General features: G+C 44.3%; 2 protein-coding genes, 2 non-coding genes and 1 pseudogene across 4 annotated transcripts; 2 read left to right on the forward strand and 3 right to left on the reverse strand.

Moving 5' to 3' along the window:
* Positions 1-139: 139 nt before the first annotated feature.
* Positions 140-7,726, reverse strand: LOC130960027 (ribosomal protein S12, mitochondrial). Its single transcript, XM_057885389.1, has one exon. It carries the CDS (start codon positions 7,724-7,726, stop codon positions 7,349-7,351), a length of 378 nt encoding a protein of 125 aa, XP_057741372.1. The 3' UTR covers positions 140-7,348.
* Positions 7,727-7,774: 48 nt separating this feature from the next.
* LOC130960026 (NADH-ubiquinone oxidoreductase chain 3) lies at positions 7,775-9,524 on the reverse strand. The gene has a single exon (XM_057885388.1). It carries the CDS (start codon positions 8,213-8,215, stop codon positions 7,775-7,777), a length of 441 nt encoding a protein of 146 aa, XP_057741371.1. The 5' UTR covers positions 8,216-9,524.
* Positions 9,525-9,626: 102 nt separating this feature from the next.
* On the reverse strand, positions 9,627-11,735 carry LOC130960040 (cytochrome c oxidase subunit 3-like; annotated as a pseudogene).
* Positions 11,736-13,919: 2,184 nt separating this feature from the next.
* Positions 13,920-13,993, forward strand: TRNAW-CCA (transfer RNA tryptophan (anticodon CCA)). Its single transcript has one exon. It is a non-coding gene; the product is annotated as a tRNA-Trp (tRNA).
* Positions 13,994-19,566: 5,573 nt separating this feature from the next.
* TRNAD-GUC (transfer RNA aspartic acid (anticodon GUC)) lies at positions 19,567-19,640 on the forward strand. Its single transcript has one exon. It is a non-coding gene; the product is annotated as a tRNA-Asp (tRNA).
* The last annotated feature ends 4,059 nt before the right edge of the window (positions 19,641-23,699 follow it).

Consider the following 23,699-nt stretch of genomic DNA (forward strand, 5'->3'; position numbering starts at 1 on the left):
TAGAAGATCTACGTGACCCAATTTGCCTGTTCAAAAGAAGATCTCTCTTCTTTTTCATTATCAAGAGGAATGCATCAACAAAACAGCCCTTCCATATAGATCGTCGTGGCATGAACTAATTTTTTCGATTCTGTCTGTCTTCGCTCCTCTCCTGTCGAGTGGCTTACGCTCCTACTCCTCCTTGGTCCTTCTTTCACTAATGATCTTTTGGCTCTGAAGTGGTAGAACCTACCGGGCGTACTACTTTACTTGCTAATTCTTTTCTTATGATATTATTGAATAGATCACTCCTAAATGCTTCCTTTTCTTATATACGATACCACTTCTTGCTTCCGCTTTTATATCTTGATCAACGGATCACTTTCTATATCCTTTTGATTGGAGAAAGACTTTTGACTTTTGCTTCTGAAGTCAGATTGGAATTTATGCCCTCTGGTATCCCGGCTGTCGCCGACTTCAGGTCACACAAGGCTAAGCTTACCTCACTTTACTAGAAAAGCAAAGGGCAGAACGAATCTATCTTATCTATGATAATTCTTGTCTAACTTTCTCTCTTCCTAGCAAGAAAACTCCAGCAAGAAGGCAAGGGTGGAAGCCTTAGCGTCTTTCCCATGGGACAAAGGAAGCCACGAAACCAGATTAATCATTTCCAATTCTATCTGAGCTGACAGCATCAGTCCTCCTCTTTAAAGCAGCGGATTTTGTATTCTTACTTCGCGTCGCTACTAATCAAACTGATTGAGCGCTAGCTGTATTAGCGTTAGCGGCTTCCAAAGTAAGACCTTCCACACCTGCTGCTCCTGCTATAGGCTGCTGATGCGGAACGGAAAACTCACAAATAGTGAAGCCCTTGCTTGTTCGAGCGAGCTCTTCCGTAGCTGCTAAAGAAACGAAGCAAGTCGAGCGAAGCGAGGGGAGCTAACGCCTTTACCTTACATAGAAGAGATTAGATGTTAGCACCTTAAGCTCTCTTTCTTAACTATCTACTGTACCAGTGAAGTAGCCCATGGGTATGGGATACGAGCGATTCAGAGTCTTATTGCTTTCACGTAGTCAATGTAGGTACGTACTTACTCATTTACTCATATAGCTGAGAGCTTTTCGTTTCACTACGTTCAACTCATTCGGTCTATCCTGGATATGGTAAATTACCAAATTTCTTTGATTCTAAGGCTGATAATTGGCTTTCTTTTATAACGCCCGTTCTTGGCTAATTACGTATGACTCGTGAAACGCGACTTTCTTAGCCGTCATAGTGTAAGTCTAGTAAGAACTACTACTTCTTTCTCTGATTCGATAGCCTTTCTAGTCAATAAAGAGTGGGAGTACTCACTCATATAGCCAGCTATGAGTGACTACACGTACCTGGGTTTCACTCCTTAACAGGACAGTGACTTACGTACCTTGTTCTTGATGTCTGACGGATGATTAGTCGAGTGAAAAGAGTCGTTTCACTCCTTCGGTAGCTTCATGCTATGCTCGAAGAAGGGAAGTGAGAATCCTCAAACTAACCAAATAGTCCGATCGAACCCAAGTCCTTTGTCTGGTAAGAAGTTGTTACTGAATATCTGTCCTTACTTAAGAAACAAGTATGGAAGGTTCTCTCATCGCCCGAGATGTACTAAAGGGATAGGATAAACCAACCAAAGCGGAAGAAGGGAATTAGCCACTCTTTGAAGAAAGAGGAACGAAACAGACTCGCTTGACTCACTGGAAAGGAACGAAGTGGGGGAGAAGGAAAAAGGAGTCAGTGAGTTCATAAAAGAAATAAGGGAGAAGACTAGTTTGATTCCTAGTTAGGTTTCCGGCGTTGTCTTACTCGTTAGACTCACTTCAAGTATTCCGTTCGTTTATTCCACTCGTTCGGTACTTCATTCGTTTTCTTTAAGACCAGTTGTTCGGGTTCAGATAACTAGTACGGCGGTGACTTTACGGAGAGAATAGAAGCTCGCTAGCGCTCTTTCTTATTAAAGAAATAGGATACTAGCTTTCTTGAAAAAGGAAGATGGTTGAAAGGGTCCCAACGAAGACTTCCGATCGGTAGGATACCTTTTATACGAAATATACGAAAGAATCATCTTTTATGAAACTCATCTATCTCGGCTAGTCAATTGATTCAAGAGGGTTCCGTTCCTTAAAGAAAGAAGAGTCCTGTATGAAACAAGCAAAGTGAAGGGAAGCATGATTGTACGCCTTCGATTGAGAGTTCTCACCTTCTCTCCTCTTTTTCACCGGGAACCCCTATTTCATCAACCAGACGGACAATGGGAAGCGTCTGAGCTCTACTCTACTAGACTATATTGGGCGAGCACGGGAAGTGGTCACACCTGCCAGCTGACCTTCATTGTAGACTCTTTCTTTATTGGAACTTCAGGGAGGAATGAAATGCTACCAATCGTTGAGGGAAGAAAGGGATAAGGTTTGCATCGTCGCTAGCGAATTCCGTCCAGTAATGGAAGTAAAACGCTAGCTTCAAGACTGCAACGAAGATCTAGCCATTGTCACTTAGCGCATCCGAAACTCTCGTCCATAGAGATGGCTTCTCTCGGCTATCAAAGTGAGTTGGCATTCTTAAGCCAAGCCAGTGAGGTTCCAACTCCGCATGCCCTTACACAGGTCTTCCGTAACTTTCATACTAGAACCTGCATACTCACCGGAAGCTTTCAGCCTCAGATTTCATTCCTTTGGACATAGAATTGATCGGTCAAAGCCTTAAACTCGTTCACAAATGAGTTGATTCGCTTAGAGCCTTGCCTGAAAGGATCAATTGAGGGGGGTAGCGGACCGTTATGATCAATAGGTCTAGCCCTCGTAATCTATTGCTGGAGAATAGGTCTAGCTCTTGATAATTGTAGAAAAAGTCTTTGTTGGATGGGATGAATGTATCTGTTGTACACTCTTCTTCCTCTTTCTGGAGAAAATAGAATAAGTAATAATGAGCCCTTTCCACATCTTCCTTTAGTGTCTTCGGACTGATTTGATGTCTCAACGAATCCGGATGTGGTTGTTAAGGGACTAGAATTGGCCGTTGGCCTGGGGTTGAATACCACCGGATCTCCTTGAATTAACAAATTCGCTCAGGCGAACAAGATCGGCACAACTACTGGCTTTATTGTCTTTCTTTCCTTTAATTTAACCTTTGTGTTCGGTAGCATGCCTCGCCTCCGGATCAGCGTATAAACGCTTCCCAACTCCCTTCCTGCAGTAAACACAAGCATGTATCTCTCAAAGCCTTCGCTCAGGATCTGCCATAATGGGCCCTTCTTCTTGGCCTTTCCATTGGTAGACGTTGGTTCATGCAGCGGGATAATGATGTATCTAATGTGGCCAGTAGACCAGGAAGTAGGATGTCGGCCCTACAGTAGTAGAAACTGGAGAATTTCCCTCTTTTCCTTTGACTATAATAATTCCACCAGTTTGAGATTGATCGACGAAGTAATCACATAAGGGAGAGATTCGAGACTGACTACATAATAGCATTTATGCGAGCATGCCGCTCTTCTTTCGGGATCTCGAGTCCTTCTTTATTGACTTCTGGTGCGCTCTGCTAACCAGATCGGGAGGTTAAATAGTTTACTAAAGCTAGCGACTGGGGTATGCTAGTCCTACCGAAACCGAAGCATTGACTTGATCGATCGTTTTCTACGTTAGAGACCCAAATCCTTTCATAGCACAATTAGCTGCTGGTAAACATGCCAGCTATCACACATCTCACTTGACGCAGAGTCAGCGCGAAGAAAGGCGGATCCACCGGTTGGTTGAGGTTCTGCACTAGATCCACTTTCTTTTCTTCTCCTACGATATTTTCATTTCGAGTTAGAGGAGCAGACCACTCTACTAACTTTATCTTAGAGCTCGATAGGTACCTTTCTTTCACATTGACTCTACTTTGTTTAGGGTAATAGCAGCACGGCAAGATCATTTCGGCACAGCTTAATCAGGTTTTCGGCTCTTCTGTCAAAAAGAGGATCTTAGGCCTACCGGTGACCGGCTTCGCGGGCTAAACCACTCAAGCATATGGCCTGATCCACTCTTGGCGTTGCTCTATTGGGCAGAGGTTTCTCGATCAACTAATTGACGAAAGAGGGGGAACCTGATTTGAGATCTTGTACTAAGCCCCTTAAGAGGGGGCGGTAGACTGAACACCAACAGAATCTTCACAAAGTGAAAAGCAGAATCTTAATCATAATAAGCTAACTATGTCGACTCAATGAATAACTGATTAGACCTCCTCTCTTATGATATTCGTTATTGAATTAACACCTAAATAACTAAAAATGGGAACCTTTACCAATAAGCGTTATTCGTTAGGCCAAACTGAAAATAAAGCCCATAACAGAAACAGCAAACCCGGCCTCACATACCATTGAGATTGAAACGCCTCTATCCTCTGGCTTCCTTCTTCGTGTGGGAGCTGCGATGATGCCCAACTTCGTTCATGATGTCAGCAACTGGACATAAACGGAAAGACCATAGACCGCAGAGGATTTTAAGTTACCTTATTCGATATTCGATGGAACCATACCATAGCGGGGAGCCTGTAGTACATTTATGGGATCATGACAAAGACCTCCCCCTGCCTCTCCCGGGATCAGGAAACTAGCAAGCGGATCAGACTTGGTTGGAACGAACCAACTGCAAGGCGGCCTTCCTCGTTACATTTTCATAACCGCTTCCACTTATTTATTTGGATGGGGCAAATCCCACTATAACGTAGGCATAAAAAAAGAAGAGGTTTATGAAATCCAGCAACGCGGTGGTTTTGAAAGACACGGTTCGACAATACCTGTGATCGGAAAAGGTATGGCACATCTCGGGGCATAAACCAGCGAGGAGATAATTCTGTATTTCCAGAAAGGAAAAGGGGGGCTTTACTCCACACTCCATGTCCCGCATAGAGAAGTCAATTCATCAACTGGCTTGGTGTCGGCGCTCGGCTTGAAGAACCGGAATTGGCGACTTTGCCTCCTCTCTTTGGATTGGAATAGTCTTATTTAGTAGACAGAGCTGGATGTTCATGTTACAAGTTCCTTTTACCTCGTCTCTGAACACGTAACCCGAGTAGTGGCTTCTTTCTTTGCTTTGACTTCCAGCCCACCTTCACTAAGAAGCAACCAGCCCATAGGAATAAGGAAGATCAGCGGAAATGGCTAGCCCAGAATTAGCCGGTCGGCTTAATTTGGCGATAGATTAGCCTCAAGCCAATCAAAACCATCCTATCGGCGGAGGATTGGCATTGGAAGAGAGGCGTGAGACACTCTACTCTATTATCTAAGTGATTGAGATCTAATCAAACAAAAGGGATCCAATCCTTTCTTAGCCAGAAAAGGGGATCCTTCATTCTTTCGCACCGTATCTCCTCGGGTTCATGGAAGAGTCTGGATGCGAGAGAGAAAGACGGGTATTGTACTAATGGTCTTGACCCAGCCCCATGGAATCGGGAGACAAGTATGAACCCTTAACCTCTATTCTATTACATCAACCAGCAACCCAAGCAAGACTGAGGATCCGAGTTCAGCTGCTTTCTCAAGAGATTCAGGTTCGATAGCCACTTCCACTTCACATAAAGTTTAGGAGTTAGGAGCTTGATAACATCTTCTTTTTACGTGATTCGGCGATATGGATTTGCCCCAGTCTCCATTTTTCTTACTACATATAAATGGGAATCAAGAAAAGAATTGATTCCTCTTTTTAAAGACAGTAGAACAAAGAACTTTATCTACATGACTGGCAGGTGACAAGGAATGGGGGGAGGGGGAAAGTCAGGTCATCTTCAGATTCCCGCCCTAAGCTAAAGGGAATTGATCAAGGGAGAACATGATCTCAGGTTTTCTTTCTACCCCGAGCTTCTATCTATTCTATCTATAATGTCTTCAACAAGCTAGCCAGTTCCAAGGGAAAAAAGACAGCATGTTTAGCCCGATATCTCTCATGTACCTTGGTTCCAGATCAATGAATGCGGAATAAATATTGGCGGTTTCCGATTCGTTACAGCTTGCTCACCATGCCATCGGGATCCGAGGATTGCTTTGTTTAAAAGAAACTTTTAATTCAAAGCGCTTAGTTGGGTTCAGCTCTATAGGTCGAAGCAGGTTGATTGGTTCAGGGCTACGCGCCTATCTGCTCTCTCAAGTCTAATACGCCCCTTATTCCCTTTTCTGTTAGGCCTGCCTTGCCTTGATTCAAATGACGTGGGTCGTCCAGTTCGTCATATCGCATCAGTGGAATCCTATTCTCCGCTTTCTTTTCTGAATACAGGACGAACAAGTAGTCCAAGTAGACCCATTAGGGGGAACGAGATGAAACCTTTCCATTTTATCTTCGATTGACTTTGAGCTAACGGGAGAAGTCCACTAAAGAACTTAACTCAAGAAGCCTAGTGAGGAGGGGGTTAATCAGCCATTTCCTTCGCTTGCCAAGTAAAGTATAAAGGCAAACACAACCGCACTGCTTTTCTCCAATCGGGGAAGTAGGGGGGGCCACCCTTTTCCCCTTAGCCCTCCTTCTCACTCCCTAACCTAAGGAATGAAAGAAAGGCCACGTCCAGACAACTACCACAAAAAAATAGTAAAACAAGTTTCAAGTAATAGATCTTTTTTTAAGTAGGAGTTGCCCCTATTAAGTTAAGGGAAGAGAATTTCTTTATTGTTTAGTTTAAAGCAATCAATTTCCGAGAAGAGTTTTGCAGGGAAAGCAAAAGAAGAAAGAGGATCGAGACAGGAACCTTACTCTCTTAGCATAGGCTTGAAGCCCTCATGTCCTATAGGAAGTGGAAGTAAGAAATCCTATCCATCTTTTTATCGAAAAATATCGAAATCTATAATGAAGAAATCATATCGTGCTTATATATAGGATCCTCTAAATCCTCAGACACCGAGACTATGGGGAATCCATATTAACGATAAGATTCCCAAACAAGAAACCACCTTCCCATCCCCATATGTTATCTATGCTTAAGAATTTCCAATTGAACTCCTTCATCCATACAACAGGAATTCTCTAGAAATAAGAGAACCTTTTTTTTTACTTTTCATGCAGTTCCGATTGGAACAAGCATTTTTTGAGAGAATCGTGCGAAGGGCAAGTCCGGAAACTTAGAAACAAAATATCTGTAAAAAGTAAAATAAAACCGGACGAAGAAATCGGACGGGCGGTATTCTTTCGTCGGCCCGGTTTCTCCCTTTCTTGTCTAGTGTATTAGACTCCATTATAGGTCATTCGGAAGGGCTCCGTTTCAATTTTAGGGCATAACGTTGTGGTTGTTCCCTCTCCTTTACTTATCGAATAGGGGCGAGTGACTTCGTACCTCTCCTGACTGAGAAAAAGAAGTTCCAGAGGCATCCTCCATTCATATCGATTTGGGTTTTTCTGCACCATATTTGGATCTGCCTCTTCTTCGATCCGGAATTCCCAACAAATCCTTTACTCCTCGAATACAATGGGATTTCACACCTGGCAAATCTTTCACTCTACCTCCTCTTATTAAGACCATAGAATGTTCCTGCGAATTATGACCTTCGCCCGGAATGTGAGCAAATATATCATGTCGATTGCTCAATCGTACTTTGGCTATCTTACGTGGAGCTGAATTAGGTTTTTTCGGTGTTCTCGTTGAAACACGCGGGCGTACTCCTTGCTTCTGGGGACATTGATCCGAAGCTCTAGTACGGTCCGTGCGCCGTTTTTCTTCTCTACCATGACGAATCAATTGATTTAATGTAGGCATCGCTCTTTCCTTTGTCCTTCCTCCCTATTTTTGCCCTATCACTAGTGATTACTCCCGATCCGAAGCACCCCTTTTCCATTCATAGAGAGATCCAATCGTCAAAATCAATAAAAAGGCCATCATAGACCAAGATCCAAACGGATCAATCTTGTTGGGAGGTACTGCCCAAGGAAAGGAAAAGGTGACTTCCGGATCAGGAATAATAAATAAAATTGAAACAAGATAAAATCGTATATCGAAACGACTTCTGGCATCACCGAAAGGATCGAAACCACATTCGTAGGCCGACAATTTTTCTGGATAGGTCCAACTATTGGAAGCAAAGGGAAAAGGAACACCGAGTGGGATCAAAGAAACTAGCAGACTGATCACTAAAGAGATACAAATAGGTGCAAATTCTGACATGACCACAGCCCACTTGGTTCTTTCGCTCCTTGCTCGCGGAGCGGCATACCGAAAAAAGAAAAGGGTACCAATGAAGCCGACCATTAATGACTTGTTCGAACACCGGGAGTCGGGGCTGGCCTATTGATTCCCTGCGTTATTTTAGCTGCAACGGTATAAGACATAAAAACGAAATGAATGATTTAGCTCCCCGATGACTTCATGGGTGGGTCCCGAATCCCGGGGATACCCAAATATATATGCCGTGAACTAAAAAATAACTACCAAAGACAACAAATCCCACATTATCATTCTTCAAATTCATAGCTGTCAAGATCTCGTTCCTTGATTTGCCGCTCGAAGATGTCGTTCATTATTTGACGCGACCTTTCTTTTACAGGATTATTTGCCGGGTTGTTGGCTATATCCGCCAATACCTCAACGAGTCTAGCTTTACTCTTCCAATTGGGTCCAACTACCAGCTCGAAGACCCGACGATATTTACTGTAAGAAGGGGGTCGGTCAAAGAGCGTGTCCATATCGGATTTCAAGTAATCCATGATTATTCGGCGAATAGCCCAATAACCATGGGGTTTATTGTCAGCTTCCATCGTGTCATCCACTGGTGCTTGTATGGGAGCCGGCTGCTCCACCTCATAATCACTGCCAATGGATGGTAACGACGGGACAGACGGAACTGAGCCTGCTGGTAAGGGTGGCGGGTCATAAGGGACCGATGGAAAGGACTCCCAAGGGGAGTTTGATTCCCTCGGATGAGACGTCCCCCATCTCCTTCGAGAAATAGTCCCACTTCTGATTGCAGTAAGAAAGGAAAAATACTGCTACATAGCCGCCCTTCCTAAGATGTCTTCTGTATTACTTTCTTGTGCAAAAATCATTCCCTCAGAAATAGGATCGTAACCTTCAAGGGAGGCTTGCTATGCGATATCCTTTAGGACTTACTCGACTCTAGATAGCCTTTGGAACCTATTCCATTAAGCCTAGTGACATCAATCCCCTTAGTTCAAGCGCAAGGGAATGGATCAAAGAACAAAAAACCTTTCCAATCCAGTCCCTTTACTAGGCAGCAGCTCCCGCTGTTAGTGCAATTGAATTAGAATATGCTCTTACTGTTGGAGAATACCCTGCAACTCACTATTCCATTTCAACTCTTACTAGATTTTAATATTATACATTATACGCAAAGCCATTCTCTCGTAAGCGGAGAACCATCAATCCATAGTATAAATAGTAATAGAATAGTCCAGTAGCGGGTTTGTAGAGTATGCGCTTTGGTAAGCACCGGACAGCACAGAAGCTTCTCGGCTGCCCTATCACACACGAGGATAGAAGGCGGGTCAGTTACTGTCCTGCCTGGCTTTCTATTTTCGTGTGACATCATTAACTGGCATTTTCTTTTCTAGTCACATAGCGGAATTCTAATTCAAGTTAGATCCATTAGGTTCTTCGATTTTATTCTTCAGAAACGAGAGACAAGAAAACTATTTTTTATCGAAAAAAAAGAACAATATCAAATAGACCAAGATCCAATTTCGGGTCATTTCTTGGTGAACATAATCCGCCAAAGTATCTTCGATCCCTTCATTTATGTGCCAGAATAAAGAGAGATTTGGTAGGAAAGTGGAAGATTGAGTATATTAGGGAGTGGTAAAGCTGCAGTAATTCTTTGGGGTTCTCTTTGTCTTCGAGCTTTCATTCCTCAATCCACTGTTTCGTTCCCTCATATACCTCCCCACCAATAGATAGAGACAAATAGGAATAACCGAACCACGTCTACAAAATGCCAGTACCATGCAGCTGCTTCAAAGCCAACGTGATGCTCCTTGGTCAGATGACCAAGATATTGGCGAATACCACATATGATCAAGAAAAGAGTACCTATAATCACATGAAAACCATGAAAGCCAGTTGCTAAGAAAAAGGTAGAACCATAAATACTATCTGAAATAGTGAAGGGTGCTTGATAATATTCCATTCCTTGAAAGCCAGTGAATACTAGAGCCAGTGAAACGGTAGCTACTAAAGCGTAAACTGCTCGTTTTTCCTTCCCCGCGAGTATAGCATGATGAGCCCAAGTTACGGCTGCTCCGGATGAAAGGAGAATAGGGGTATTAAGAAAGGGGATTTCCCGAGGATCTAAAACCTCAATCCCTTTTGGGGGCCAAATACCTCCGATCTCTACCGTAGGTGCCAAAGAAGAATGAGAAGAAGCCCGAAAAAAAGCAAAAAGGAACATAACCTCCGATACGATGAACGGAATAGAACCATATCGAGGTCCTAATTGTACGACTTTGGTATGATGTCCTTCCAACGTGGATTCACGTAGAACATCGCGCCACCATACAAACATGGTATATAGGATAAATAGAAGGCCCAAACTTAGAAGTGTTGCACCCCTTGAAATGAGTGCATGTACATCACACCTCCTACGGTGGTTGCCAAAGCTCCGAGTGAACCCGAAATCGGCCATGGACTTGGATCTACCAAATGATAAGAATGCCTCTGAGATTCAATCATAAACCACTTTGCCTCGGTTGTATGTAAACCCCCCTTCACCCCCACCCCCTAAAGTGGTAAAGAAGGGCTCTTTTGGGTATATATCTATAGATTTCTATCTGACTGGACAAAGAAATAGGAAGGGATGGTTCTTTCATTGCATTGATAGAAGTCTAACTAGAAAAAGATCTCTCTATTAAGAAGAGAATCGTAGGTTTGACCGACGAACTACGTGGGAAAATGGACCTTCTTTCTTTGATTTTCAGCAAGCATTTTTTGAAAGTCACAATTCTATTCAGTTTGGTTTCGGAAAACTTGCTGGTCGCGGATTAGTGCGATTCTTACTATGTCATTTCTGGATGGATTTTCGTTGATCGGATCACCACACCCGGCTTTCCTTACTAACCACCAACCCAATCTAGAAGAAAGACTCAAAGTGACTACATCTCCTTCGGACCCTGACGTGAACGGCAGCTTTCATTGAGTCTAAGTTTGATGATCGAACATTCTTTCGATTGCATGTGTTAAGCAAAGCACGCACAATTGAACAAAAGATAGAAGATCAAACTCCTCAATAGTCAGATAGGATCGTAGGCGTACGGTGACCGGCTTCGCGAGACCTTATCGGTCTACTCAAGGCGTTGCTCTATTGGGCGCAGCTTTCTTGATCTAGCTTTCTGACTAACTGAATAGGCTCTTTTCAATTCTTTCTTCTCTTACGATATTTCGGTCACATTACTTCGAAAAGCGTCCTTAATCTTATATACGATACCACCCACTTCCTCCCTTTCTTCCCCTGTTCCGGAGATCGATAGAGCCCTCTCGAAACCTAGCTGTGTGAGTTGGGGGGCAATGTGCAAGCAACTTCATACCCGAATGGCTACTTTTTCCTTTCTCCTGCAAGGTATAGAACAACTAAGGGTACTGGTCCTGCCTGCTCGCTTTGGTTCTGCTTCTTGGTCAGCACAGAAGCAGGTTCTGAAAGACAACCAGCCATTGAGAATCACTATTGTGGTTCCTAATCGGGATGGAGATTCCGGTCCGGTGTAGGGGACACCTTATTCTTGATCTAGGGCTCAAAAGTAGCCTGCGCTAAGCAGGGACCTCTTTGGTTCCATCTGTCCACATTCTCTTCCATCTAGGGGAATTCGGGCTTGATTGTTCCGTGTAGTCGATTTGCTCAGTGCCCCCCATGAACAAAGTCCATGAGCTCGAGAAGAGAAGTCAGGCCTTCGGTCAAGAGAGGTCCGGCCCTTCCTAATCATTCTGAATTCGTTGCGGGCTTCTTTCGAGCTGATCAGTCAGCTTCCAGTTACCCAACCAATCCTGTTGATCCTTACCTACGGAAAGGGGTTTTTGAGGTAAGAGAAGCCCTCGTCCATCTTTCGGTGATCAGGAGAGTAAGCCGGAGATAGGTCCGTGTTTTCGTCAGCTACAACGTATTTGATTGAAAATCTTCTTAGCCGAAGAAGCCCAATGAACTGATCGAGGAGCAGCAATAAATGGGCTGACAACATGGACAGCATAAATCAGTCCCCCAGCGTCGGTAGAATGCACTGGAAGAGGTTTTCGACTGGTCTATTCATGATTGATACATCTTCTCTGATGCACCCTCTAGATTTCATTGGGCTATCCAGTCACCCGATGCTCCAATCGATCGAGGTTAGTGGTGACAACGAAAAGGCTTTTTTTTTAAGCCAGCTGCGGCTTCTTTCAGTGATAGCTTTTGTGGCTAGCTCATTATCTTGGTAAAAACGAAAAAAGACTATTTCTTTAGTGGCAGTGGCCAAGCAAAATAGCTCAAAGATGAATCGCCCGCCCCCCCTCCTATTCATTGTGAAAACCCGGCAACTTTCTATATATATAAATATTAATATAACGAACTCGGAGAAGTAAGATGGGGGCGATTGGCGCATGGGTTGACTTTATCCTTTCCGGCAGTCCCTTAGCCAAAAGTTAGCTGATAAGGAATGGTCCGTTTTTAGTATTAATCCAGCGACTGGCCTTGCCTTATCGAATAGGGGCGATATCCGAAGTATGGTTAGCTCGCTAGTTATATGCTTAACACATGCATCTGAGGTCAGAGGTGCCGCTAAGGTGAACGCTCAGCTTCAACTCTGACTTTCTATTTGAAGTGCACTGAAGGTTAACTATGTCAATCTACAACTCAATGTGATTGGCTTCGTCCGGGCTCAGTCTCTTCCGGCCGCCTCATCCTACTTACTCCACTCGCTATGTTTTGCTGCCAAACGGACGGACTCTATAGGGTAGGGGCGCCCTAAGTAAACAAGTCGGCTACTGCTGATCGTAGCGTAGTAGGCAGAAGTTGAGGAGATTGATTTGTTGAGCGAGCAGCAAACCGGATCTGAGAACTTGAGAGATGAATGGCGTTGTTCGCTTGGGAATGGGATGAGACTGGACCTGCCGTCTTTCACATGAAGGTTTATGGAAGGTATGGTCTTTATGTTGGCATGGATCGGATCTGCTTTTCGGATATAGTAAGTTTCAGATCTATCTCTTGTAGGGCTAGCTCCCCGTTAAGCGACTAAGGTAGTGCTCCCTATCTTCGCAAGTTAGCAGGAACTATTTCGCATAGCCGATCTGTATACTAGAATATGCATCTACGACTAGCTACAGGAACTAGATGAAAACTTCTACAACAGGGAAGAATGCATTCTGACATCGAGTCCTCAATCAATGTAGATGATTCAACAAGGTAGACCGAAGCAACTCGTCGATCAGCTATCACCACATCGTTGCCGAGAATGGCATAGCGATCAAACTAGTGACTGTCTACGGCTTATGCCTTCACTCGGGGGAGAGCACCCATCCAAAAAGCAGAAAAGTGAAGAAGTGACGTCCAAACCCTCGGATGGACCTAAACTAGACTCAGTCCGAGCTCCTGCAAGAGGGTCCAAAGTAGAGTGGCATGGAATCGGCCGGAAAAGACAGATATGAGAATTGCGTATATTGAGTGAGATGCCGCTTCAAAGATGCTGCTTACCTAGGATGGTGTGCCTTTCGCTCCTTTGGCTTTCTTTCTCCCGGAGACCATGCCATTCCTCGACCCACTCAAGCTCAAGCCTTCAAAGTCAGATGAGGAGCTGGCTTCCCTCAAAGTAGCTCTGGCTGACTTGCCCGTTCCGCTTCTCTCCCGCTTTTGGGCGGTTCTTCCTCCAGCAGCCTATTCTTTCACAGCTTCTATGCCAAGGGCTTCTTTATTATAGAATTATCTTATGCATGCAAGATGTATTGGGGTCACATAAATGGATTATTATTATTAAAATGAAAAGCGCTCTTAGTTCAGTTCGGTAGAACGCGGGTCTCCAAAACCCGATGTCGTAGGTTCAAATCCTACAGAGCGTGATTCCATTCTTGTTAGATCGAGAATGACAATGAAATAATTGAACAGCAGTCTAAAGTCTGAATTTGACCTCCTGTGGATTAGGGTTAAAACAAAGAAAAGAAATAGGAGGTCAATAAACAAAAGAGATGTTAATTAATCAAAGGTCCAAAAGCGGAGGCAGTTCCAGTCCTTGTCGCAGCGCAGTAGTGAGTAGGTGATCCAACACCAGAGATAAAAAAAAGACGCAGCAGATTCATATACTGACCTTAGTTAGATAGATCGTTTACCTAGGTACAGAATGAGACCCGCTAGTGAGGTCCATATCGGTAATAGAAAGACCTGCCACCAAAAGCATTCGGAGCAGAAGTAGACCCTTCCCCCGCCATAATAGCACCACCTAGCTTCGCTGCATCGGGATAGTAGTTTCACATATCTTGATCTAGTGATCGAAATAGGGATAATTAAACCAATGATAGAGTTGACCTAGCCTAGCGACATCCATCCCCTGTCTCCGACCGGGAGATAGAGACTACTTCATGCGCAACTTCAACATCTCCTGCCCTTGCGTAAAAGGGGTAGGCCTTTTTTTTTCAAGACCCCCTTTCGGAAAACGCATTGGCTTTCACTCAAGTTCGAGATCCATTAAATTAAATAAAGCAAAAAATGCACGTTACAGACGAAAGTGTTCATTGGCGAATAAAGAGAATGCAAGCTATGCAAAAACGGATTTCACTCATTTTCTTAGCCCTCAATCTCTTTCTGACACAGGGCTGAGCGCTCTAGAAGCGAAATAATTACCCTCGCGGGGTTGATGAACCTGCCTTTTTGGTTGGCGTGGGGTGAAAGACCTCGCAGCGGAAACGAAAGAAGGACCTGTACTGCTTAGAGGGAGTTCACTTGCTTTCTTAATGCGTTCGTGTCCCTCAGCCTAGCTGCTGAATTGCCGACTAGACCTAGCAGCAGAAAGGCCGCTATTCCTGCTGACGGGCTACAACCACAACCTATGCTATGGAAACTCCCAATGTCAGGTCCAACTTCGACTGTGGAGGATCTTCATCCCAGATCAGAGAGGGAATAGAAGATCAGGCTTTCGGCCTCACCTGTAGTTGATGATAAGGCATTTGCCTCCGCTGTATTAAAGTCTTTAGAATGAGAGGATGCTTGCTCTTTTGCCTCTTCAAGGAAGGCACATTTCAGACTGACTAGCCATTCTTCCCGGGCGTGTAAGAACAAGCAAGAAGAGATCGAGAGGAAGCCAAGCTATGCGTATACTTTCCTCTCCTAGCATTTGGGGATGAGATTAAAGGGATATGGAACTAAGCAGCCTAGGATTCTGTTGGACTATGACTTAAGTTTCTTTTGATCTCAGATCCCTAATAAGTAACTTCGGGTAAGGGGGCTACCTTAGATGATGAAGGGCTTGCACCTAAAGATAAAGTCTAGGGTTTCAAGTTAATCTGAGGAGATCGCTTCAGCTGGAGATGAAATTGCCCGATCTTGCTTTTCTTCAATCCTGGCTTCCGGTGCATATCTGGGAAGTGAATCCAAGGGACTTTTGCAGATCAGTGAATTTGAAGAGGCAGGATTAGGCAGCTCATTCTCTAGTCTTTTCTTTCTGCCTTCGGTTCGATTAGCTGCTTGCAACTCTTTCTTCCTAACTTCCCGACCTAAGGGCTTAGCCAATAGACAGTCTTCCTGACTTAGGCTTGTCCGATAGATTGAACTATGGGATTTGGGAGACTTAATTGGCTGCTTTGACTCATCAGTTCCCAGAGCAGATCAGGGACAAGAGAACATCGTCAGAGCGGCTTCTACCTTAGATATGTTATTTGACGATAGAGATTTGGAACGAACCGCTGTTAAGCAAACCAAGCAACCAACAACCCCAGGAATGTATGTAGAAAAGAGGGCTTAGGAAGAATAGGAGCTTTCTGAGACTCCTCACATAAATAAAGCAAACCAACTCCAGGGATTAGTTATATGAAAGCGCCTGCTCATGGATAAGCGATCAGAGTGACTAATCGGCACAGAGCGAAATGCCACTCAATTGAAAAGCATAGTAGCTCTTTAAGTGAGAAGGGGGAGAAGATTGGGGCAAACAGTCCAGCTAGCTTCTTTGCCTTTACTTAGTCTTTTCTTTCGCGCACTACTATGAGTGACATTTATGACAAGGCATACCTCTCTGCGTAGCTACAGAGAGGATCAAAGGTGAAAAAACCTAAGCAACCCAGAGAAGGGCTCGAAATCTGTCCCTTCAGTTGTGTAAGAAGGCGATCCACACGATCACGAGCCCGCTCCCGTCGAGCCTCTTCGACGACACTAGCCTAGGCCTTCTTCCCACTAGACATGACTTGGCCTAACCTTTGGCTCTTCTACCACTTTGCCCCTCGCCAAAAACATAAGGGCCTTCAAGCCCACAAAGACTTGCCCTTCTTATTATATTAGCCTGGTCCCTTCGAGAAGAGAGGATATGTAGGTAGCTTCCTTTTCTCTTGTTGTTGGAACTCTTCATGCCTTTACCAATCACCAAGAACTCATTCTAATCGTGAGATTCTATTACCTGAGATCTGGGGGGTAAGAATGAAATGCTTAAACAGGATGCTTTGCTTCATCTGATCGATCAATTCATCTCTGTAAGGGGGCAAGTGCGTTGTGGGAAACTATAGAAGAAAGAAGAAAGGAGAAAGCTTGACCTCGAGTCGCTCTATTCGGTTAGCGATAGCTTTCAATCAGGATAGCTGAATTGAGATTTCGTAAGAGAAGGCCTTATCCCTACTAGGTGAATGAAAGGCTTTAAATAAATCGTGAGATAGGGGTATAGGATGGCTTCTTTCCGTATGAAAATTGTCTTTTTGACACTGAAGAGTAGGGACTATGGACGGGTCTTGACTAGTTAGAGAAGAGAAAGAGGAGTTTGGGCACAGCCCCGGGGAAGAATCAAATAAGGTTCTTCAAGACCAGTCGAGAATCCCCAAGTGTCTAAAGAAAGATGCGTGAAATCTCAGTTTTCAGACTCAGTTGAACCGGGGCCTTACTATTGAAATGAACTGGAATTTCCGATAGATGTGACCCCTATCCAGAGAAGGGAAATAGGGAAACCCCCTAGAGCATGGGTTCCGGGGAAAGAAAGAGTGAAGAGAGATTACCTTAGAGCCGTAAGTCAAGAAGGGGTCTCCCACTCTTAGAGAACCGATTCCAACCCTCTTGGAAAAGACTACCTCGGTCCTTGACCTGCTTCGTTGCATCGGTCGAATAAAGATTTTCTAGGGCAGGTTTCTGGGAACAAGTCATAGGTCACCCGTGAAAGCTCTTGTTTCAGCTCCAGCGTACACAATATTCATTTCCTTTTAGGGTAAGATACCCTGGCTTTCAGTTGCAGTACTGGTCATTGGCGACCTTGGGACGCATTTCAAGTGTACTGGGCACCCCCTCTTTGCTTATAGACTCAGCACAGAAAAAGCAAGGCTCTCCTTTGAGATCAGGATGTTATACCGCTTTTCCCTGGGAAGGCATATACTACTTAAAGTAGTCCGCTTTGTGAAAGTCCCATAAAAGCTCACTTCGCGGCAATGACATCCATCCAACGAGATATGCTTCGGGTAACATTCCCTGATCTGAAATTTCGTTAGTGAGCTGCTTCGGTCTATCCCTTCACTTAACCGAAAGCGTACACTCAACTTTGATTATCCAATGGGTAGGTTTATTGCGCACTCACGCCAAGTGCTACCGCCTCATCCTGTTCCTGAACGGTGAGGCATCCCAAGCCCCTGTAACATTTGGCTTTTTGCGTCCTTCTTCCCTGGAAGAGCAACTGAACCTTCGCTACGTTCCAGCTAGTCTAACTACCTCAGTGAACCAGAGAAAGCATCTCTATTCAAAGCAATCCAACCAAGCCAAGCAGCTATAGATCTTGAGCGTCTTGCAAGGGCATCTGCTTGTCTATTTTTTTTCTTGGGACATGCTCTATGGTCACATCACCAAGCCACCCAATAAGCCTTTTTGTTTGCGTAATTATAGTATGGAATCAATTCAGGTCAGGCTTTTTAACTGAATAATTACCAAGGAGTTGATTGATCACCAATTTCAAATCTCCATAAGAGTTGCAACTCTTTCAAATCCACAGCCATCTCAAGTCAAGTATGAGGGCTTGGGTACTCTGCGAGATTATTGGAACAAGGTTTCGACAAGGTGAAGGAGTGCGGCAGCACTTCTCCTTCAGAAGTAAGAAAGGACTCCAGCTCCATCTTGATGAGCAGCACCATCAAAGTACATCTTCCATGGTGGAAGAATTTCGACCACAAGCACATCTTCATCAAGTCGTCAAACAATCATTCAGGGTCAAAGAACTAGGAAATTTTTCTTTCTTCTTTGCTTTTTTGGTTTTCTTATTAAAAATGAGGAGGAGCCATTTTTTTCTCTTTTTGCTTCGTCTCTTTCTTCTCTAGGGGACTTTGGCACAGCTTTCTTAGTTACCACTCCAATCCTATCGACTTTTAGCTGTGACTAGAGCCTCTTTATCTTGTTGCGTCTACTGCTTACTTTAATTTGGAAGTTTCTCCAACTTCAGGCATTGAATAAGTCATTGTTCTCGTACATTCTCCCCTACATGCGGGTTTCCAGACAGAAAGATTCCCTTAGTCATACGGGGTGAGTTTTCCCTAAGGAATGAAAGGCTGATCGCTTGAGTCTATAGGCTACCTCTCCTATCCGCTTCTCTACAAGGTCTACTTTCTTCTTCCTTCAGACCGGGCCAAGCCTTTAGTTAAAGTGGGTTTGGGCTAGGTCGTAGCGCTCCTGCCGCGTCTTGGCAAAGTAGGCTGATGGGCAAGCCTCCTCCTGCCGCAATGGTGTGGGGCGTCAGAGGCTGTTGCCCCGTGGCCAACTCGAAGGGGCTGAAGTTTGACGCAGAGCTTTTTGGTTGTTAATTTATAGCAGCACTGAGCAACATCCAACAGCTCCAGTCCTTCTGGTTGGTTTGCACTTAAGTGCCTTAAGTAGCCCTCGAGGAGTCCGTTTATTCTCTCCGTCTGAGCTTTCAAAGATATACCGACCGCAGGTATCTTACTTACCATCAGATACCTACTGTCGTCTTCTTACATTACTACCATAAAATATCGGGTTTTCATCATCAGAAACAACCGATTTCCGAGACCTCTTGCATTGCATTACCATAACGAAAAAAAAAGAGAAATGGCTCTTGTGACTCGGAATGAGCCTTTCCTTTAATGGTTGGGGGGAAGAAAGGAATAGCGATGGATTCCTATGAAGCATTCAGGAACAAGAAGATTCAATCGGACGACGAATTCTTACGTGGTCCAAGGAAATCAAAGGTCCGCTTCCACGATTTCATCTATATCGAATCTGAATATCAGAATAGCTTATATAGTCATGATTCAATTCAGGTCCACTGACTTTTGATTGATTTCTCTTCGGATCTGATTGGAACATTGGAGAAGTAGGAAGACTTTGGCGGGCGATTCATAATGGGTATCTAGAATATCTATGTCCTAGGACATAAAATATGAATAATGAAGAAAAATAGATATATAAATAAGAATTTGTAGGCGGTACACCTAATTCAAATTCTTTTCCTGGGATTGTAGTTCAATCGGTCAGAGCACCGCCCTGTCAAGGCGGAAGCTGCGGGTTCGAGCCCCGTCAGTCCCGACCTAGGATCCGATTCATCGATCAATTCATCTCTCCATTTTCTGTTAAAAGGGGGAATATATAGGGTTTAGCCATCCCTATTTTTTATCAATTTTTGTAGTCTCGCTCTAAGTTAGAAATGAGAGTCGCTTGGCCATAGCGTGGAATTTGGATAAATGGATTGTGGGTCTTATGCTATGAAGGGCTCAGCATGCCGGTCAGACATCACATCCGGATACTGACAACTTATAGAACTAGATTAGATGGAGCTTTCTGGTCTCAGTTTAGCTGAAGCCTCTATGTAGGCAAGCCGAACGAACTTCAGACCTTCCACTCCTTTCTACTACTCCACTCGCTCCCATAAAATGAAAAAGTTTAGAATCGGGTTCAGCTCAGCAAGTCTAAGCCTTCTTTCCTTCAGTTGTAGTCGTAGAGCGAGGAAATAGGAACGCAGGCCTATCGCCATTTCGCTATCGCTTAAGGTACCTTTGCTTATTCTCTTAGCTTAGTCTATTAGAGCAAGAATTAGTCGCATATCAACTCAACTGTTTATAGAATGGAATAAACTCGCATATCCGATGTAAGACTTTGATTACACGAAGATTCTAGAAAGACACCGGGGGAACACCTATTATTTCATAACCTGCATTGGTGCGGTAGAGCGGCACCTGATATGCTCGATCCATAGAGAAAGGGGTACCAAGTTGTATTCAGGAGTATCACCTATCCATCAATCAGTCATCCCATTTCCTTCCTGTGTGACACCGTGTGCTTTGGTCTAATAGCTTCACCTCCTTCGTTCCATAATAAAAAAACAGAGCCTTGTTGGCAACTACAATCACTTGGATGGTCTGCCTCATCCGCTGGCTTTTCTCGCTTCAATCCCAGTGGCCTGGTGTAGGCGTCCTGGCTCTTCCTTTCGCTTTGGCTCTATTTCCTTCCTTGGGAATTTCTTTTCTTTCTTTTTACGGGTCGTAGCGGTTCTTCCATGTAAACTTAGTTGCAAAGCATCCTAGAATTGGATTTTTCCAGTACTCTCATACTAGGCTAGGCTTTTGCTTCTACTGGGATTTTGAGATCAATTGCTATTTAATAGGGTGGACATGAAGGCCTTGTTCTCTTTTCGACGGTAACTCGATAAAAAGAAGCTAAGAGAGATGTGGCAAAGAAGGAATTGATAGAGGTGCGCCGAGAAGTTCCATACCCTCTTGATAGAGTAAATTACCTGGCTTGTACTTACTTAAGTAAAGATTGGCTTGGTGTTCATTCTACCCACGGAGCGGTACAACTAGCAGCCCCCTTACTAGGAAGGAAAAAGGCTAGCGCGCAACGGCTGATGAAAAGCCAGCCACTTTTTAGTAGTAGGTTTTGGCTTGCCCCTTTCTTAGTAAGATAGGTGCTTAACGCCCTATACAAGGTGCTTGCTGCTAGCCCGGCCCCTATCTTTAATCTTAAGTAAAGTGAAGTAAAAGCAATGAAAGCCCAACCTCTTTGTTTGAAGCTTTGCCAGGCATATTCATATGTTGAAGCTTTGTTTCCCCTAATTCTGAAACACAACAATCAATAGACTTTTTTCTATACTCTAGGAAAAAGCTTCTCTTTGATAGCGGTCATAGGGAGTTCAGAAAGATCTGATCGTAGATAGAGACTAAAACCTGTGCGGGGGTAGGGGCGGATGCAAGTGGATCAAGGCAGTGGATTGTGAATCCACCACGCGCGGGTTCAATCCCCGTCGTTCGCCCATCAATAAAAGGGGATGATACGATGAGAACTTAGTGTGTAATCTGTCATACCGGGCTGAAAGTCAAGTGCCGGCATCAACTTAGCGTGAGCTAGGTTGGTGTCTCTAGGTTCACACGAGGGCACTGTATCCTTCGCAAGAGGGAGCATCCTCGGCAGTTGAGTCTTACGCGTTAGGCTCTAACTCTACACGAGGACAGCTGGCACCTAGAGAGAAAGACATCAGCTAGACATTCAAATGCATCTGACATGGCGAGGGAGTCTGGACTAGTTTTTCGTCTGAAGAAAGATTGATATGGTTTGAAGCAATCTCCTCGGGCATGGTTTGGTAGATTCAGTGAGGTGATTATGATTTTAGTCTTCGTAGATGTGGAGTTGACCACTCTGTTTTCTATCGCCATTCTACAGCTGGTCAAAGATTTTTTTTGATGTGGATGACATTGTAATCTCAGGTTACTCGTTAGAGTAGGGGTCGCGAGAGAGCGTTCTCCCATTTCACACCTTATCTTGCTTTAGCTTTGCCTTAGAGAATGAATTCCCTGGAGCCCCTCGGCCAGGGAACTTCCAAAAAGTATAAAAGAACTTTAGGGCCACTTAGCGTGGCTTAGCTTTTTTTACGTATTGTTCTTGCCTGTAGTAACTGATCTGTTTATGTTAGCGCTGCGCGACCGTATCAGCGAAAACTAACGGCGGAGGGAGGAGGGCATGGGAGGGGACATCCAAAGGATTCCGGTTTTTCACAAAAAACTGGAAGAGGTTCGATTCCTCTTGGATGTAAGGTACGGTAAGTCACTCTAAGCTATGCGTGTAAGGCCTTTTCATTCTATTATATAGGCCTTTCCATGAATGGCTAGCTCCGAAATGAAGGTACGCAGTTACTTGAGTGAAGCGAAAGGCCATATTGAGGAAATAGCTCCGTGACTCATACAATAGTGTATGAGGTTCAGAGTCCTTAGCTTGACTAGAGATTTCTCTCCAGTCTCAGCGAAAGACTCATGCTCATCACCCTAATCTAATGGGTGTGGGGAAATGGCCATTCATATCAAGTACCGGCAGATTGACAACGATCTGCTTAACCGGTACTTGTAGCTGGTGTTGGATTTAAGTCTCTTTCTCGCTCTGGTGCATACCCGAAATCAAAGATAGAGAGATTGTGGGCTATGTATAAATCAGTGGCATTCTAGTCAGTCTGGATGGGATCCATTCCAAAAGGTATCACCCAGCTAGGCGAATCACAGTATGTTTGGCCTGGCTGTATAAGTGTAGCCCGAGAGGGCGGCTAGCACCTCAGGAGCCCTTTGTTACGAAATCCTCTAGAAAGAGATCTCCGTCCGGGGCCAACCAGTATGACGATGAGTTTCCAATCCGAAATGCTACTATAATACGAGCTAATGAGAAAGCGTCTGGAGTGACTTGTACTTTCTTTTCGTATAGATTATAGACTAGTTAGACATTTCACATAGTTCAACGAATCGTTACACTCATTTGAAACCGAATTCCTTCCTTACTGCAGTAGCCGTAGTAGTAGCAGTAGGAATAGTCGCCAAATAGACGGAATTAGTCTTAGTGCCGTAGTTGGATTACCTTCCTCACCTTCCCTTTGTCCTTTCACTTCTGACAGCCCCCACTCTTCCCTTTGTCCCTTAACTGCTGACAGCAAGCATTCCTGGAGCAAGTAATCTGCCAAAGAATAGAAAAAGAGAGGTTGATCGCTGTCTTTATGAGTTCGTGATGAGACGGAGATCTCAATCAAGGGCTCTGAAAGCAACTCTTGAACCCCAGGAGAGGGAACTCAATAGGTAGAGGCTATAGAACCGCCCCAGGTTCGGAAAGAATAGTAGGTACCGGAGTAGTAGATACCTGAATGATTCTTGAGCTGCGCTGGGAGAAGTGAAAAAAAAGGCAAATCTTTGAGAAGGAAGAGCGCTATCCTAGTCAAGAAGAGAAGTTCTCGAGATATCTATGGTGAACCGATGTTGCTTAGGGCAGGTGACCATCTTATGATTGAAGATAAGCACCGAAAGCAATTCCGCCAAAAGGGGAAGTGAGGCGTTCTGAACCTATTCTAGTAGAGGAACCGACCCCCGGAAAACCTGACCAAAAGATAGTACATTCCCGTCACGTTAGTGACTTCGGACTATGTGGCTGATCCGCTGAGAAAAGACGGGAAGGAAACAGAAAGTACCTTTTCTTAAGTTAAGATGAATCTATTGAAGAGTCAAGGTTTCCAATGAGCACGGATGAGGCGAAGCATCGATCCCTAAACAAGCGAGGTAAGCGCCCGGATACAAAGGAATCTTAGTCTATGTCTTGGTCACCCAGAAAAGTATTCAGAGATAG

The sequence above is a fragment of the Arachis stenosperma genome, unplaced genomic scaffold (genome assembly GCF_014773155.1).
Source record: "Arachis stenosperma cultivar V10309 unplaced genomic scaffold, arast.V10309.gnm1.PFL2 arast.V10309.gnm1.Scaffold_100041, whole genome shotgun sequence".
Lineage (NCBI taxonomy): Eukaryota > Viridiplantae > Streptophyta > Magnoliopsida > Fabales > Fabaceae > Arachis > Arachis stenosperma.